This window comes from Sciurus vulgaris (assembly GCF_902686455.1).
Source record: "Sciurus vulgaris genome assembly, chromosome: 6".
NCBI lineage: Eukaryota > Metazoa > Chordata > Mammalia > Rodentia > Sciuridae > Sciurus > Sciurus vulgaris.
The window spans coordinates 104547978-104566723 of NC_136466.1; the positions used below are offsets into that span (position 1 = coordinate 104547978).

Consider the following 18746-nt stretch of genomic DNA (forward strand, 5'->3'; position numbering starts at 1 on the left):
CTGAGCAAGAGATCATGATAAATACAAAGATTTGGAATTCCTAATATATAAATAGTTGTTGAACAAATAATAGCAGATAAGATAACCTATAAATATGTTTATTGAAAAAAATACTGCAGCTAGAATTTAGGGAAAAGCAACACTTAAAGAGTTAACAAAATAAAAGGAACCAGAAGATATTGAAAAAGATTACTCAAAAGAATAGGTGGAATAAGAATAGTAGTATCAGAAAGCTAAGTGTGAAAGTCATTGATAGCATCAAAATATAAAACATATAATGATAAAATTAACCTTTTGGCACCTGTGCAACTAAACTAAGCTAATATGAAATGCATGTTAAAACATTACAATGGGTTTCATAATTTGAATGCATGTAATAGATATTAACTAAAGTTTATCAAGACATATAATTCATACATGCATATTTTGAGAATAGTTTTCTATGTTTTGTATATTCATAAATATTAGTCCTTTTCCATGTTGGATATGTTATTTTGTGAACAGAAGTTTATATTCAACTTCCTTGAGTTATTTTTCTGATTTTTTTTTTCACACTGCATGTAATTGTTTTGGGTCTGAAAATTTCAAACCTGTTGAATAAATTTTTTCTCTAAAAACAGAATTTTAGATTTATGAAAGATTTTAATTTAAAAATTTCACTAAGGTAGAGATACTAGGAAATTAATAAAGTGTTGACTATTATTGTAACTTTACCCTAATCACTTAATATGCTCCAGTGATCTTCCATATTCATATAGTTTTTAAAAAACACAAACCAAAGTAATTGTTAAAATAGAAGCAAAAGTACAAGAGTGGACTCTACAAAGAATGAATTACACAGGCCTTATCCAGTCAGAAGTTATGTAGGGAAATCATTAACCTGCTCTCCTTTCTTTCCCCCCTCCTCTTTGGTTTTGTTTTTTTGTTTTGTGGTAGTCTGACCCTTGGTTATCATTACAGAACTATGGAGGTGCAATGAGACCCCCACTGAATGCTTTAGGTGGTCCCGGAATGCCTGGAATGAACATGTAAGCAAAACACTCTATTTTTCTGTTTAGTAAAGTCTTCTATTTTTCTGTCTTCTAACATGACACTGGTTTGTAAAGTAATTTGAGCACTTTAGTGTTAGTGTAGTACAAAAATGAAGTAAACATGATCTGTGTGTGCTTCAATTTTCACAACATAATCTCTTTTTTTTTTTCTTACCTTGAATCTGTTAGTTTTTACTCCCCTCCATTTTCAGATGCCATAAATAACAACTTTTAGCCTGTTCCTTTTTGCAGTTTCCTTGTAGAATCTATACAAAAGTATGAAGAGATGCCAACACCAGGACTTTGACTATACAAAAGTAGATAATTGAATATTGCTTACCCCATTTTAACAAATAAATAATGATTACTAAGAGTGAAGTTTTTAACTCTTACAGATATTTATGTGTCTTTACTTTTGCTTTGTTGGGACTTACTCTTAATACAAGAAGCATTCCCTCTGGTAATATTTTCTATATTAAAGAACTTTCCAGGGCATAGGATGAATTTTCTTTTGAAAATTCAAGACGCATTTCAGTACAGAGTACATTAAAGTTCTTTTTTTCTTTTTAAACTAAGAAGACTTTTCCAACTGGAGGAATTTATTTCTATCAGCCAAATATAATGTAGTTATAATGTAGTTTGTTAGTTAATTTTTATTTATTTTTCACTCTTCATCTTGCCGCCAAAGTCCCTATATACATCAGGTGTTTACTAGTGACTTTCTTTACCAAAGGATTAATTTCATGATGTGACCTAAATAATTAAAGAGTTTAAACTAGAAATAATTGAAATGTTTTGTGTAGTTGGTGTCTCCTCGAATATATTTTCCATCAGTCCATGTTCTCGTTACTTACATATCAAATTGAACAACTCTGCCATCATTTACTGGTATAGAAGAAACATGCACTTTTGATATATCTAGTGTTCTTTTATGTTTCTAGAATCATTTACAGAAATTTGATTTTGCTAAAATTGAAAATAGATTAATAGGTGAATACCAGCCAGACTCAAGACTAACAGTACAGGGTGGGGGGAGTATGTCATATTTTCCCATATCGTTTCACTTTTAAAATAAAAACAGATAGATAGGAAGTCTAACTCTTCTTGAATTCCTTAAAAGCTTTCATTAATGGTCACTACAAAAGGGAGTGAATGATATTTCAGGTGTTCTCAAAAGCTTAAACTCTTGAACAAAAGGATGGAGAAATATATAAAAATGACCTACCTGAGATTCTCATTTTAAAATGCAGTAGATTTTTAAGAGTATTATTTTGAATATTCTGATCAACCCTGAATTATCTAATATTATTATGTACACTGCCAACTTTAGTTTAACCTGTTTTTGTTAGTACAGAGAAAAAGTTTTATTTTCATGTGGCCGTTCAGAGACTCAAATAGCTGCTTAAAATTATCTAGTTCCTTTCTCACAGATACAGTTAAGGGTGTACTTATGAGTACATTTAAGTCCCTAGACTATGAGGTCTAAAAATATTTTATTATATTAAAATCTCCAGTATGGAAATTCCAATTGGAGAGAATAATTATTTTATTGATATGGTCCCAACAAAATAAAATGAGTTTAAAGAGATATAAAAACTATAATACATTTTACTTCCATTGCACTTAAAAGAGAAAGCTTAATTGAAATTCACTTTGTTATTTATTTTCTTCAAAATGAAGTAAGTCTGGGTAATGGCAAACAAGTTTTCCTAACTGGTATTTATGGCTGTCTTCCTGTCATCTTTTTAAAATGTTGAGTTACTTAAAAAAATGAAAGAAAAGACTGGTGTTTCCTTAACTGTGTCTTCAAACTACTTAACTTCTTAAAATATTGGTGAGTTGGGTGTCAGGAGAAACCTGCCAGAGAATATCTGGGTGATTTTTCTTTAGCTTGTCATTCTTTCCTTTTTCCATGATAATAAAATAACAGTGAAAGTACCCAACTTTGACCACTAAAGAAATTAAATAATGTACTCTAATTGACAAATATATCCCTTTATTACAGAATATAGCATTTAGAATAAAATTTTGATAACTTTGTTGGATTACTACCTCCAAAAAAAATAGTTACTTTGATATGATATTTACATTTCCATGATCTAAACTCAGGATAAATTGTACAAAGTGTCCTTTAAAGTTAAAAGCTTATTTTCAGTGTTTCTACAAATAGTGCTATAGCTCTAGAAGTAAAAGCCAAATATTAATTTAAGTAAATCAAAGTAGAATTTATACACTGCGACCAAAATATAGATGTTTTCAAATGCATTATAGATTTTTTTTAAAGAAAACATAGTGGTACATTTCCAAGTTAAAAATGACATTTTCACAGATTTCCAAAGAATTTAAGATTCAGTATTAAAATACTTCTAACAAGCTAGCCCTATTCTACTTCAAACTATACCTATATAGAAATTTTCGTTCAAAATAATTCATTCTTGATAATTCTGATGACTCTCAAAAGGAGCGGAAATTACTGAGTTTAAGTAATTGCTCTATTAGAACTACTCATTATATCCCCACTGTATGAAGCATATTTGTGAAATTTACATTTTTATATAAATTATCAATACATAATCTTTTAAAATATTGAAGTAAAGTTTAATATAAAATACATAATGTGCTGGAAATAGATAAGAATCATTCACTTAAAATACATAAAAGATTTTATTTATAACAGTATAACATTTAATTAAATTAATGAAAGTAATCATTTTGACATTTAACATATTATTTTAACATTAGACATATTTTAATATAATATAAAATATATTAAATGCATCTTATTTATATAGCACTTATTTAGTCATAATATTTTAAAATTATGAGGTCATTATATATCAATTATATATAATTTTTTCCATGATTTGGATATGATTTTTTTTTATGTTGTATTAAGATGGATATTTCCCAGGTTTTTTTTTTTTTTCTTTTTACTGAATTTTTATCTAACATTAAACAAATCATGAGGTTAGGTCTTACTACCAAAATGTTTTACTTGATCAATACACATAGTACATTTTACCTTATTTTCTGCCCATTAGGACATTGAATCTTATATGTAAAATCATCTTTCTAAAGTGTTACAGTAATTAATCATAAATTCTTCCTCCTCCTCTTCCTTCTCATCATCATCTTAAAAGGCAACAACTTCCTGAGACAATATAAGTGTTCCTCATCTTTCCCTCTGGACAAGACTTTAACCAAGTCCCCTTTTAGCATCTTACTTTCCTCATCTATTCTCGAATCCAACTGGGAAAAAATTATAGTTGAACATTCCTAATAGAGCCTAAGAATGAATTCTTACCCTTTCCTGCTTTTATACCCCAGGCATCCCAAAACAAAACTAAAAACAGGTATAAATATTCCAAGTAAATATAGGTAATACCATAAACTAACTTGAACAGCCTCTTTATTAAATTCTTAGTACTTTAGGTTTAAGGGAACCTATTTTTTTTTAATAAAAAATTCCATTGTCCTAGTGGTTGGAGGGAAAGGGAATTTTTAAAAATATTTTTTAAGTTGTAGATGGACACAATACTTTTATTTTATTTATTTATTTTTATGTGGTGCTGAGGATCAAACCCAGTGCCCCACATGGGCTAGGCAGGTACTCCACCACTGAGCTACAACCTCAGCCCAGAGAAGATTTTTTGAAGTCCTAATTACAGAACAGCTGATAATAGTCTGCTTTTCACAAGATAGTATTTACTCACTAAGTACTACAAATGAGAATAAGACCTTTTGATTTAATTAACTGGATATTAAGTTTGTTTTTAAGAATTTATGTCCTTATGAGGTATGGAATACACAACATTCTCCACCCTAAAATGAAGTAACAGATTATCATACATTGACATAGTTTATCTCCTATTTTTCCAATAATTACTCTGGCCACTACCTTGAACTAAAAATATGAAAACAAGAGAATAATTTCCTCATTTACTACTAACTAAGTCATCAACAGCACTGAAACATAGATTTTTGTATATAGATATATAAAGTAATATATATATATTAATCTGATTTTTTAGGAGACAGTTGATATCTTTTGTATATATTAATTTATTCATAGCTTAATAATTGGAACAAAATTTATAATACTTATATTTTACAAATAATTTCATTTTAAATGAGACACAGGTGGCTCTTAAATTGATGTCACAAGATCATATAGGATTTTTAAATTTCACAGTCAGTGCCATTTACTTCAAAAGTATAAAGATTTAGATACATATAAGAATTGCAATAGGTTATTACCATTATCTGTTTATAAAAATAAATAGAATATTAAAACAAAACTGACCTAACTAGAAGTAATTTGATTTGGAAAGAAAACTGTTTCATGAAATGATAGAATTTTCCTAAGAAATAATAAAGCTAATAAAATAAACATAAAGAGTAATTTCAGTGCTGAACTAGAATTGCATGGTAACAATTATAAACATTAATGTTTTATGATTTATTACTTATTATGAAACATTCAGTGCATAGGTTAAAATTTCATTTGTCATATTGTTTTATAGGGGTCCAGGTGGTGGTCGACCTTGGCCAAATCCAACAAATGCCAATTCAGTGAGTATATATATATGCATGCATACATACATACATGTACATCTTTTAATTTTTTTATGCTTGTGCTTTGTAACTCTTAATGAAAACAAAAATCTGTTTTTGAAAGCTTTGCAATCCGTTCTGTGAATAATCATTCAAAAAAGTTTTGTGTATACTTTTTAGAAAAATACACATAATTTTTAAATTATGTGATTTTTTTCACTTCAAGGGCTAATTGTAAATGTGCATTCTACATCAGTTAACATATTTTTAAAAATAAATATAGTGTGGTTTAAATTTATTTCAATATCCTATATAGTAGACTATATATATTATAAAAAGGTTTGAACGTCTATAATAGCTATAGTAATCAACTAAGTTGTCAGATATGATCAGTCTCAATTAAAGGAAACCAAATTATTATGATTATACTTATATTAATTACATCTAGGTTTTCTCTCTTGCTGTCTCAGAAAGCAAGTGCACATTTGCCTTGTACTTGTTAGCTAAATTGCCATTCTCTCACATCTATGTACCTAAAATTCTGGGAATTTTCCTTTTACTTTTGTGGCAGTGATTGACTACAGATTTTTTTTTTCTTAGTAATATACATCCATATATGAACAGGTTGAAAATTAAGCTATTGATCGCAACATTAATATGATTTTAATTTCATGATCCTGATTTTTTTCCTCCTTGTCTTTGAAATCTTGAGTTCTTCAATATGTGAGAGAGGCCTGCTGTGTGCATTTTTACAGTGTGTGCACAGTACACAGACTCTTGAGTCAAGGGAGTCAGTGGGGACTTGATCTCTATTCCACTTGACAAGTCTATGAGCCCAGAAGAATGCCTTCATTCTCTTCCAGAGGCCTCAATGCTAAATAAACATGAAACTGATCTAATGTGTGTGTGTAATGTTTGTTTAAACTTCAAGTTAAAAATGAAGTGCGTTTGATAAAAGAAAAATCATTATAAATCCATTGCTATTCTAAAGCAAAAGTCACTTTCTTCTCAAGAAAAATAACTATATATTTGTAAAGAAAAATTATTAATTTGTACTACCCAGTTTTCTTAGTTTTGATATCTATGGTGTTTACTAATTAAATAAAGTTACTTGAGGTAGAAAGAATGATGTCACTTCTATTTGGGTCTTCAATGAACTATTCAACAAATCTTCATAAGATACTCTTGTTAGATTGTTGAAATGTGAATAACTTCACTCCTCCAGAATTCTTTTAGTTTGCTTATGTGCTTTAGAAGAGTTTATATTTTTGTTTGCTTCTAGCTATTTGTCTTAACTAATTAATTCAAGGTTTCACTTTTAAATGGCATTTGGTTTGCTGCTTAAAATACACTTCTTGCAACTTACTGTTGAAATACCCATAAGGATGCTGAAAAAAAACTTTTTTATGATACTGAAACCTGACGATCTTCCTAATACCAGAATCTGGAAAGAATTTCTATTATCTATAAGTTTAATGAAGCCAGGATTTAAAACACAACCACATCCCACCTTAACTAAGGTGAATGAGCCTTTCCCCTTAGAAGCAAGAAGATCCTTTCCCCCCCTCATCTCGGTTCAGCTAACCATCCCAACTGCTCACTGCAGGCAGCCAGAGGACAAGTCACACTATCCACCTTCTTCATTCCCTCCTTTTATATACTCATCCAGCCACTTAGGAGGGTGAGCAACATTTAGGGAGTTGATATTGAGAATGGTTCATTGTACTTAGGGGGAGTATATTATCCAAGTGAAGAGGATTCGATAGAGGCAAAGAAAGAAGAGATCTCTACATTATGATGATTCTTGAAGTACCCATATCTTAGGATTTCTTAGAGTTGAACATTATGGGTACTATATTAGATCATCAGTTCTGCATTATTTTAGACCGTTTAAAAACACTAAGAACTGCTATAGGAGGTGTGCACACCATACTGATGTCCAATGATCATTCTGAAATGGGTATTTGACCAGCACAAATGTAGGCAAATAAGAGCAAAAAGCAGTCCCCTTGGTTAATAAATATCACATGTGGAAGCACCTATCCTCATTCTAAGTATGCAAATGGGAAAGAAGTGGGAGGAAGCCAGGTTTTCTCTTCAGAAGAAAAAGTAGTCATCATCCTGAGCAGGAAAAAGAAAAGTATTCCCCTGCAAATGATTTATTATGAAGGGAGAAATTACAGGAAACTGGTGACTTTCTAGTAGAAACATAGGACTTCTATGAAACAGAAGTAAAAAGTATTAAAGGTGAACTTTTTAACCCAAATTATTTTGTAGTGACAGCTTATCTATATTATTTTGAATTCCAAGTGTCTTAGATTTCCTATGTTTATTTAATATTATAAACAATTTTAGTTTGTATTAATTCAGTGACCCTCTGACTTTCAGGGAAGCACACTAAAGTGGTTTTTGTTTTTATTTTTGCTGTTTTCAAGTATGCTCTGCTTACTGTTTTTTCATTATTTTGAAGTAACTTCAAATTTACAGAAAGCTTACAATAATACTAAGAATTGCCATTTACCTTTCATCCAGATTCCCCAGTGTTAATGCTTTCATATTTGCCTTATGCTTTCCTCTCTATACATAAACATTTTTCCTAAACCATTTAAGTTTCCTGAAACTTTATATCTAAATACTTCTGTGTGGTTTTCCTAAAACCAAAGTTATTTTATAGCTCCAAAATAATGATCAAAATAAGGGAATTAACATTGACTTAATGCTACTTTCTACTCTATAGGCCTTATGTAGATTTCACCAATTGTCCCAGTATCTTTTATATCAAAAGAAAACCCAGTTCTCTTTTGCATCTATCTATGGTGTCTCTATCTCTTAATCTACAGCAGTTTCCCAGTTTTTATCTTTCTCGTTCTTGCATTTGAGTTAAATGCGAGCTAGTTATTTATAATGTCCCACAATTTGGTTTTATCTGCTCTTTCCTCATGATTAGACTTGGGTGTTCATATGTTTGGCAAGAATACCACAGAAGGAGTTTTGTGTTTTTCTCAGTGTGTCATTTCAGGAAGCACATATGGTTATTTGTACCACTACTGGTAATGTTAATTTTGATCATTTGGTTAAGGTGTTGCTTGTCAGAATTCTTTAAGTGTAAAATTATTATTTTTACCTTTGTAACTATTAACTTGGAGACAGAACTTTGAAGCTACAGTAAATATCCCCTTCTTCCTTATACCTTCATCAGCTGTTTTTGGCATCCATTGATGGCTCTTGTCTGAATTTTTTACTTTATTGGTTGCCAGATGGATATTTTCTAATTCTGTCTTTCCTTCTCCATATATTAGCTGTTTTTCTACTAGAACAAAAAACTATTCTTTCTTTCTCATTCATGTTAATTTATGTTCATATGTACTGATGGATAATCATATTCAGTGGGTTTAGCATGCTAAAATTGTCCCAAATTTGGCCAGTGGGAATCCCATCAAGCTGGACCATTTGTGCTTTTAGTGATTTCTTTTTGTGATGCTGAGGTTCAAACCCAGGGCCTCACACGTGCTAGGCAAGTGCTCTACCACTGAGCTAGCTCTTATAGCCTTATTTGTGCTTTTAAAATGCCCCATTATTGTTTTAGCACTCAAAAGCTTATCTTGTATTTTCCCAACCTAAACCCCTGAAATGGCCATTTATTTAAGGAGTCCTGGGTCTTTTCAGTGGAGAGTGGTATTTAGAACTCATTGGAGTAATATAGCTTCTAGGCCTTCCAATCAGCAGAACTAGAAGATAGATGTTAAGTGTATCTACATACCACATGTATCTATATTTATCTGTATGTATCAACAACAAAGTGCAACTAAGGCTTCAATTTTTCAGTCCACCACTACAGAGTTCTAACTTTTCTGCTTTCCATGTTTATAATTCACTTCTCTGAAAGTTGAAACCTGCCTACCATTATCCATAATACATTTATCTATTCATAATCTTTGTCCACAATTTTGTCCTATAAAAGTATTTTGATCAAAAATGTTTTTGGCACTCTTACATGATGGCAGAAGAAACATTTTTAAGGACAAATTCTTGTTTTTAATTCAGAATAAAAGTATGATTTTTAGTTTGAACTTCCTTGACTCTACACATTATAATTTTAGCCTCGGATTCTTGTTTGGAAGGTTGTTTACAGATCCACCAATTCTAGTTTTTCCTTATTTATCTTTTTCACAAAGCCTGTATGCTCTGGTTTGGTTACACACTAAGGTATGATCGCTAAGTAGCAAGTATTTTTATCAAAAATGAATTCTTTGGGGTCACATATAGAAGACCGACCAAAATAGATTCATACTGAGGGAGAATATTACTAGATCAGGTATCTGAAAAGTACAGATTTAAATTTACTTTGGGCACATTTGATTCCAAGAGTTCAAAGAACCTCATCAAGACCTAGTCACTTAGTTTCTTGCCTTTGTTTCCCTTTTCATAGCAAGGAGGTGTGAAACTTCAGATTCATATCTTCACAGCTTCCAGCTGAGTGCAAAAGAACACAACTCCTTATCAGTTTAAGAAAAAAATTGAAAATTACGGGAGTTGCTTAGCTGGAGTCATATGTTCATTCACAAAACGGTTATGGATGGGGATATAATATTTTTTCTGCTATGCCTAGGTCATGTGCCTATTCTGTAAGCCCCATTCAAACCATGTAGAGGAAACTATGGGCTTACCAAGGAAAATTAAGGGAATTTTTAGCAGAAGAGGGGAAAGGCGAAAAAAAAAAAAAAAAAACTTAAATAAAGGGCTCAGTACAATTTTATACTTACCAACTCACTAGCTTTCCAGGAAAAAGAAAGAGGGAATTCCTTTAAGGAAAAAAGTGAGGATCTATTATAGCAAAGGGAAATAAAGTAAAAATATTTTGCTTGGAATAGGCTGTGCTCTATACAAATAGAAACTCATTATGTTAAGAGCACTAAAAATATTTTCTACTTTTCCACCAGCTATGATGTCTTGATGTTGCTCTCACTAATTTCTAATTAACCAGTGCTTATAAGGTAAGCTTTACAGTTAAAGGTACTTAGTTAACATGTTACTGATAATTTTTAAAAACAAACAAAAAAGAAGCCCTCTAGTTAATTCTCTGGCCCCTACCACTACACCAAAATCATAGATATTAGGACTTAGAATCTCTATTTTATAAAAGTTACATTCTTACCAGAACTCTTGAATTATCTAACTTAGACAATTTTCTGAGCCCTTAATTTTCTCATCTGCCAAATAATGGACTCTTGTTCTATGATTCTGAGCTTCCAGTTCTGTGATTTTACTTGTCTTCTACATCTTCATTTTTTTAAAATTTATTTTTATTGTAAACAAATGGGATACATGTTGTTTCTGTTTGTATATGGAGTAACAGCATACCATTTGCATAATCATACATTCACATAGGGTAATGAGGTTTGATTCATTCTGTTATTTTTTCCCTTCCCCCCACCCCTCCCACACCTCTTTTCCCTCTATACAGTCCCTCCTTCCTCCATTCTTGCCCCCCTCCCCCCCATTATGTGTCATCATCCGCTTAGTGAGATCATTCGTCTTTTGGATTTTTGAGATTGGCTTATCTCACTTAGCATGATATTCTTCAATTTCATCCATTTGCCTGCAAATGCCATAATTTTATTATTCTTTATAGCTGAGTAATATTCCATTGTGTGTGTATATATATATATATATATATATATATACACATATATATATATATATACCACAGTTTCTTTATCCATTCATCAATTGAAGGACATCTAGGTTGGTTCCACAGTCTGGCTATTGTGAACTGAGCAGCTATGAACATTGTACATCTTCATTTTTAACCTTTGTTTTATCTTAGTGGACATTTTGTATGAAGCATGGGGTAGTATTAGAGGGAAGATTTAGGAGTAAAGGGAACAAAAAAGTTAAAAGCGTTTTCAAGACTTTGAATCCAGGCATCTGGGAGAATAGTAATAACACAACTGAGTTAGGAATGTAGGGAAAAAGCAGATTTAGAGGGTAGCCAACAAGGTTTTGTTTTTGCTTTCTGGAATTTTCTAATGTTATATTTGAAGTATTTATAGAACAGCTTCTTTAGTACTTCTATCACATTTAATGGATATTTCTATAATTTCACTTCACATGTTATGTTAAAATTTAAATCTGCAATGCTGAACCTCAGCTGAGTCCTCACTGCTGCTTTAACTACAGTTTCTTCTTCCTTAGTCAGCTACTTCTGCTTTCCTCAGTGACTGGTATAGTTCTTTATTATTCTCTTTGTATCCCCTGCATTATCTTTGGCCCCTTCCCTATTAACTAAATTCTCATATTTACAGAGGAAAGAAAAAAATAAAGACCATTATAATCAAATTTCTTCAGATTCTGACTTTCACCAGAATATCATTACACGTTTAGTCGTATTTCTTTCTTCTTATTTTGGAAATAGAAATATTCTTTCTTTTCAATACTTATCCTTCTGTCTGTTGTTCTCTTTATTCTGCCTCTTGTTACTTTTTGCATATGCTTCCCATTCCCTCGAAAAAAATCTTCCTTCCACTTATCCATTTCCATGGACTAGAATTTTCCTCAAATGCTATACCAGTGAGTAAAATCCTAACACCACCTTAAACTTCTTGTCCTCCTCTCCTGTAGAATTGTAGAAAAGTCCTGTCAGCCCTTTTCAATCCCAAACAACCATCCATTTCTCTTACACTGTGAGCTCCTTTGCCACTATCTACTGAAGAGTAAATTCTAGGGTTTCCCTTCTTTTATCATTCCACAGTAGTGCAGAACCTGAAACCTCACGGGCATATTGAATTGACTTCCCAACTGACTTCTCAACCCAAATTCTGTGAAAGTCCCATTCTAAAGGTTACTACTTACCAACCAAACAAGAAAGCTTTTTTTTTTTTTTTGTCTGCCTCATACCTGACCTCTGAAATATTTGATTGCTTAGTTTTGTTTTAAATATCTGTTCATTTTTTCATTTGTGATTTTAATGTTTGTTTATTCTTTCATATCGTTATTAGACTGCCCTTTTATTATTTATTTTTAGTTGTGTCTCAGAAAGGCCAAAAGGCTTAAGCTCCATATGGCAATTTAGGTATTTTCTAGCCAACCTGCACCTACTTGCTGCTTCTTAAAAGTCTAGCTTGCTTGATTTTTTAATATTTTCTTCCAATTTTTATCCAATCACATCTGCTGCCTTATCTCAATTGGTACAGTTTTCTAATTACATTCCTGGCTTGCTCATCTTGGTTTTTCCCCATTTTGATGTTTTCATGTGTTTTTTAAAACTATGTTTTTAGTTGTCAATGGACCTTTATTTTATTTATTTATATGCAGTGCTGAGAATCAAATCCAGTGCCTTACATATTCTAGGCAAGTGCTCTACCACTGAGCTACAACCCCAGCCTCTTGTGGTTTTAACTATTATGAAATCTGGTGAAATTCTAAATCAGGTGTTGTGACTAGCCCAAAATTAAAATTTATTCAGTTGGAGCCATGTCTTTAGTTCTGATCTCTAATAAATTCTAGACCTATATTTATAGTGTTTGTCGATCAGATCTACTTCAATATCTACTAGTACCTTCAGATCCAACATATCAGACATTTCCTTAAGCCTGCCCCATTTCCTGAATTCCTTATATATAAATGAGTAGCACCATCATCCACTGTGACCAGTTGGAAACCCAGGATTACTTCAATTTTCTCCTTCCCTTGTCTGTCACACTGTTACCACACTTTGTGAAATAATTTGTGAAATGAATGACTATTAAATTTTCTTACTCCTACTTATCTTATTCAGCACTACCTACAACTCTTTTTACCATCCCTTGCCTGGACTTTTTCAGTAGTCTTCTAATTTGAATTCATGTTCCTCTAGAATTATCTTACTAAAACATAAATTTGAACATGTATCTCTAAAACTTATGACTTATTTCCTATAAGCTACATCCATCCATTCTAGCTGACCATGCTTAAGGTAGGCTTTATTATATTTAACTCTTTCTGAAGGAGCTTGAGTAGGAAAAATTAAAAACATAAAAGGAACAGGGACTTAAAAGAATGGAATGATTGGAAGAAGCTAGCTTTCAAAACAAGCAGAAAATTTCTTTTTTTTCCTACCTGTGAAGAATAGATGAAAATTCAAATCTGAAAACAGTGGAGTATTGGACTGAAAATGAAGTCATAGCAAGAACGTGATGATTATACTGTTGCCCGGAGGGCAAAGTACACTCAGGATGGTGTAATCATCATCAGGGTCAGCTCACAAGTCAATTGCTAAGTGTTCAGGAATTTCCTGAACTGCTTGTTAAGTCACTGGTAACTTTAAATCTCCTATATAGAATAATTGTACCACAGAAATTGGAAAATGCTACAAATCAGGATCATACCCCTCCCCACCCACACACATGTACAATGTTTAATGGGTGTACAGGCACATTAGTATGCTTCTGGGTTTCCATAAAGACTAAGTCAGACTACTTCCAGATGATGAAGATTAAGTGGAAGTTGGAGAACATGGCTATATTGTGGACCTTGTCAACCTTATTTTATGTTTCCCTCCAGGAAATCTCTACTATAAAACAGAAATTTTAGCTAAGGGGTAGTTAAAGAGATGGGAATGAACATTCCCTAAACATATCCTAAAGCCCTCAAGATGGGCTTTAGGATAATTTAAGTATTGGAGACAGAAATAAAATGCTGACAGTGGAATGGGGAAGGGCAGAGTAATTTAGTCATACACTAGTAGAGAAATAATTTACTAAGTAAACATGGGGGAATTGTGGGGACAGATTCTGGTTGGAATATATAACAATTCTGTGAATGTCATAAGAAATAAGAAAGATATTAGGCAAGGGAATTGTTTGGATCTCTGTCCAAAGAATTCTGAGCACTCATAAATGGAAAAGAGGGCAGTGTGTGGTAAAGGAAGGTAATGAACTCTAAAGTCCAAAGATCTCAAGGGTGAACAGATGTTTAATGTAAAGCAGAGGATGGTAGGTCATGAACTGAAAAGGGCTAAAGAAAACAAAGTTGCATTCATTCACAAAATCAAGTCAATGTTAAATGCCATAGAATATCTCAGTACTAGTAATGCAAGTGATCCTTATCACTAGTGCTTCTGGGCACTCTAGCAATTGTCATCTGCAGTGCTCAGTACCCATAGGCAGACAAGCAGGTTCTCCAGGGAAGTGTGGTCTGTGTTAAATAAGGACACCAAAAAACAAGGAGAAAAGCTTTTCATATAACTTAATATCAAATAATTCAAAAAAATCAAAGAATTATTCAAGAGAAAATCATAACTGTTATACTTCCTTATTCTTACTTTTTAATTTCATATTATTATGTTTAATTATATGGCAGGTGTTGAGGTAGAGCTACAGATTAGGGTTCAGGTACCACAATTTTTTCTCTTCTTTAAAAGTCCTATTCTGGTGCTGGCTGGCTGACTCCAGGTGGACAGTAATTTATTAGATTTTATCAGAATAAAGCAAAAATGTCTCATAAATATACAGTGTCTTCATGCTAGCGAGCTAGTGAGCTTGTGTTTAAAATTTTAAAAGTATTTGGATTTAACTTTCCATAGTAATATCTGTACTCAAGGTCTTATTTTTAAATATAAATTTTCTAGTTTTTGTTTCTTAAATTATCAGAGCAATGTGGGAATTAATAACTTCTAATCACTAGAAAAGAGCTTGATTTAAGCCAGGTGTTATGGTGCATATCCCAGTGGCTCCGGAAGCTGAGGTAGTAGGACCGTGAGTTCAAAGCCAGCCTCAGTAAATTAGTGAGACCCTGTCTCTAAATAAAATATGTTTAAAAGGGCTGGGGATGTGGCTCAGTAGTTAAGCACCCCTGGGTTCAATCCCTGATACTGCCCCCCAAAAAAAGAGAGAGAGAGAGTGAGCTTAATTTGAAGAGAAAGAGGGACTTTATAATCCATATATGATCCCCACAAATTAATAGTCTTTGAATATTAGATTAATAGATTCTTTTGCATTTATTATATTATTTTCTAATTGCTGTTGCTAATTAGATAGGCCAAGGGAAAGGTGAGGTCTATATATCAAATATTGATCCATACTGCACAAATATAGTGAACAATTTTTTAAAAGCTCAGAAGTAATATTTGTAAAGCTACTAATTTGAAAAAAATCTGGTTTCATATATATGTATATATATATATATGCACATATATATTTCTATTTACAGAATAAGTCATTAATATTAAGCAATGTGTACAACTGACCTGAAACCAATACAGCTTGAATCTGTAATTCTGAGTAAATTCCTTTTAACTGAAATGTACATTTTTTCTTGTAAATCAGAAACAATATTGTAGTTATACAGATTTCTGACACTTAGACATATATTCCTTCATCTTTCACTGTTGTTTGTGATACAGTTTAAAATTTGATAGAAATTAGGAATTTGATTCATTTAGGTATGTCCCATGCTGCCATGTGAATCAAAAAAAATTTTTTTTGTCCTGTTCATGTTCTAGATACCATACTCCTCAGCATCTCCTGGGAATTATGTAGTAAGTACATTTGGTTTTGTTTGCTCATAAGAATTGATGTTACATTTTATTTGAGCAATGAAATAGTTGTCCAGATGTTAAGAAGAGCCCCTGTGTATTGGCCAAGAAGTGAACATCTTGAGTTGTTTCATCTGCCAACCTCAGTACATATGTTGATGTTCATTAGTGAAACAGTTATCAATCTGGTTAGAATTGCCCTAAGTACTGTGTTTTACTTCAGCATATGTTTCTGGAAACCAGTACAATGCTCTCTGTCCAATCACAAAGAAGGCCATCCTCAGTTAAACAATGATATGCTTGAATTTGCAATTCTCCAGGAGACTAATGTACACCCCCTCCCCAATCCACTCATCACACATTAAGTCTAAGTAGATGTTAAACTTTCTCCCAATCACAAAGTGAATCAGACAGCAGAATAATGCCTGGTAGTTTGCAAGTATCTTGTAGTTTTTGTTATTCTTAAACATTGAAAAAAAACTACTTTTTCTCATTATTATTTAATACGTTAAATTTTTTCCAATAATTCATATAGTCCTGAAGTCAAATTTACAGGTTTTATATAAACTCTGAAACTCACAAATGATTTTTTAACCACAATGACGTTCGATCCTTGTTACATCTCAAGGCCACCATAAAGGATAATTTGTTATAATATTTATGGGGAAATGCCTAATAGGAAAGCAAGGACAAAATGATAAAAAGGGAAATCTTTCCTAAGGAAATGTTTAGAGGTTGGGGTCAACTGGAATGGAAATAAAAGAAGTACATGAGAAGAAAATCAATAAGCATTGTACCTGTGTTGGAAAGAGTGTTGTATCAACATAGTTAAAAGTGCACACTGCATTGGACCTGTAAACTTAGTGCTGATGTTCCTATAAGCTATATCAACTAAGGAAGTTCAATTTTCTTCACATTTTGTATGAAACAAAAATGTAAGTAAGAAAACTGGGGTAAAATTATTTTTAAAGTCATTTAATAAGCCTCAGACATAGTTGAGTAAAAATATAGACTTATTTGAAGGAAAATTTAAGTTGTTTATTAAATACCAAATACATATATTATTTGAAATAATTGGTAGGCTGTATCTACACAGGAAGAATGAAACGAAAATTTAGCTATTTAAGAATTAATGTACATGGAACATCTGAAAAATTCTGAAACCCAGTGTCTGAATTATCCATTTTGGTTGTCTGAATTAACTTCAGAACATCCTAATCTCTACTTCTGTATGATTGCACAGCTGTAGCCTTAGTAACCCACAGCATTAGTCAGCATTGTATCTCATTTCTAATTAATGTGATTGATAGCTGACTGTATTCTACTCTAGAACTGTTGTAATCAATGCTGAAAAAAGAAATAGCATCAGTATGTCTAAGTGAGTTTCTTTGGTTTTTAAAGATATTCTCTAAGTGGATATCTTTTTTGTTTCCTATTTTAAAGAATAGTGATACAAAATGTAAGAAAATTACAGTAAACTAAATCACAAGTACACATGAATTATTTCTGTTTTATGGATTTGTAAAAGCACCGTTAAGTAGTTTTTCCTTAACCTCATTATACCTGATGTGATTAAGTCATGAATAATAAATCAGTGTTAGAGGCTCATTGTTTTTGGAAACTTGTCAAAACAATCTCCACATAGTTAGGCTAAATTGTGTTTTGCATAATATTGAAATGATGGTGCATTCAAAGAAAATAAATTATGGAGAAATATATTTCATCTTATTTTCAAATTGGATTATTATAGAGATAAGTCTTTGTTTTTCCTTACATTGTTTAATTAAATGCCTTATTTTTCACTGAAATTTTGTATAATTATTTAGGGTCCTCCAGGAGGTGGAGGGCCACCAGGAACACCCATCATGCCTAGTCCAGCAGGTATTGTAATTAAACTACCCACATGGGCTTTTGATTATTAGAATAAAATTACAAAATATACAAAATTGTTTATTCACCAAATTGTTTATGAAATAAAGTTAGTAGTGTCTCTTATCTCATAAGAGAGGTAGCAAGTAGGAAGAAACAGTTGTGAAATAACTAATGTCAAGCTACATCAACATTTAGAACATTTCTGTTTTGTGGGTAACTGATTTAGTAAGGATGAAAATTGTTGACTTATGTGAGCTGTCAAATAATTTATCTAATTTAAAGATTCCTTGAAACTGAGAAAAAGATTCATAGGTCATATCACAGACAAATTCTGTATAACATTATTGACACTGATCTATTAGGTTTAAAATAGCAAATCAGATCTACCACATCTGTCATCTTGCTAAGATGAATCTACATTATGCTTATAGTATTACTTCTCATATTTAAAGAAACTTATTAGTTAGTAAATTTACCAGAGTGGGAGAAGTTTTTTAATCTTCAAAATTGAAAAGTTACTTCAATATAGCCATAAGCATTTCACATGATTACTTCAAATATTTTTACCCTTTCTTCTTGGGACCTTAATATAGACTCTTCAATGTGTTTGGAGACTCTAATGATTGGAGTTTAAATGAATGCAGTCTTAAAAAATACTCTGGTAACATGTATCAAAAGCAGTGGAAAGGTTCATACCATTTGATTCTGTAATCCCAAAATTAGAAATGATTAAAGATAAAATTCAAGATTTATGCACAGGATATTCATTTTTCATA

At 31.8% G+C, this 18746-nt stretch overlaps 1 protein-coding gene across 5 annotated transcripts in view; it reads left to right on the plus strand.

The window, feature by feature from the left end:
* Positions 1 to 18746, plus strand: part of SSBP2 (single stranded DNA binding protein 2) — a 360390-nt gene that overhangs the window by 318936 nt on the left and 22708 nt on the right. For 3 of the 5 annotated variants that reach the window (XM_079145559.1, XM_079145558.1, XM_079145556.1), the window contains 4 exons: positions 937 to 1028; positions 5555 to 5603; positions 16066 to 16101; positions 17925 to 17979. In XM_079145559.1, the coding sequence (XP_079001685.1) occupies positions 937 to 1028; positions 5555 to 5603; positions 16066 to 16101; positions 17925 to 17979 (232 nt within the window). The remainder of the gene's footprint in view (positions 1 to 936; positions 1029 to 5554; positions 5604 to 16065; positions 16102 to 17924; positions 17980 to 18746) is intronic. The other 2 variants (XM_079145557.1, XM_079145560.1) reach the window with 1 other exon arrangement.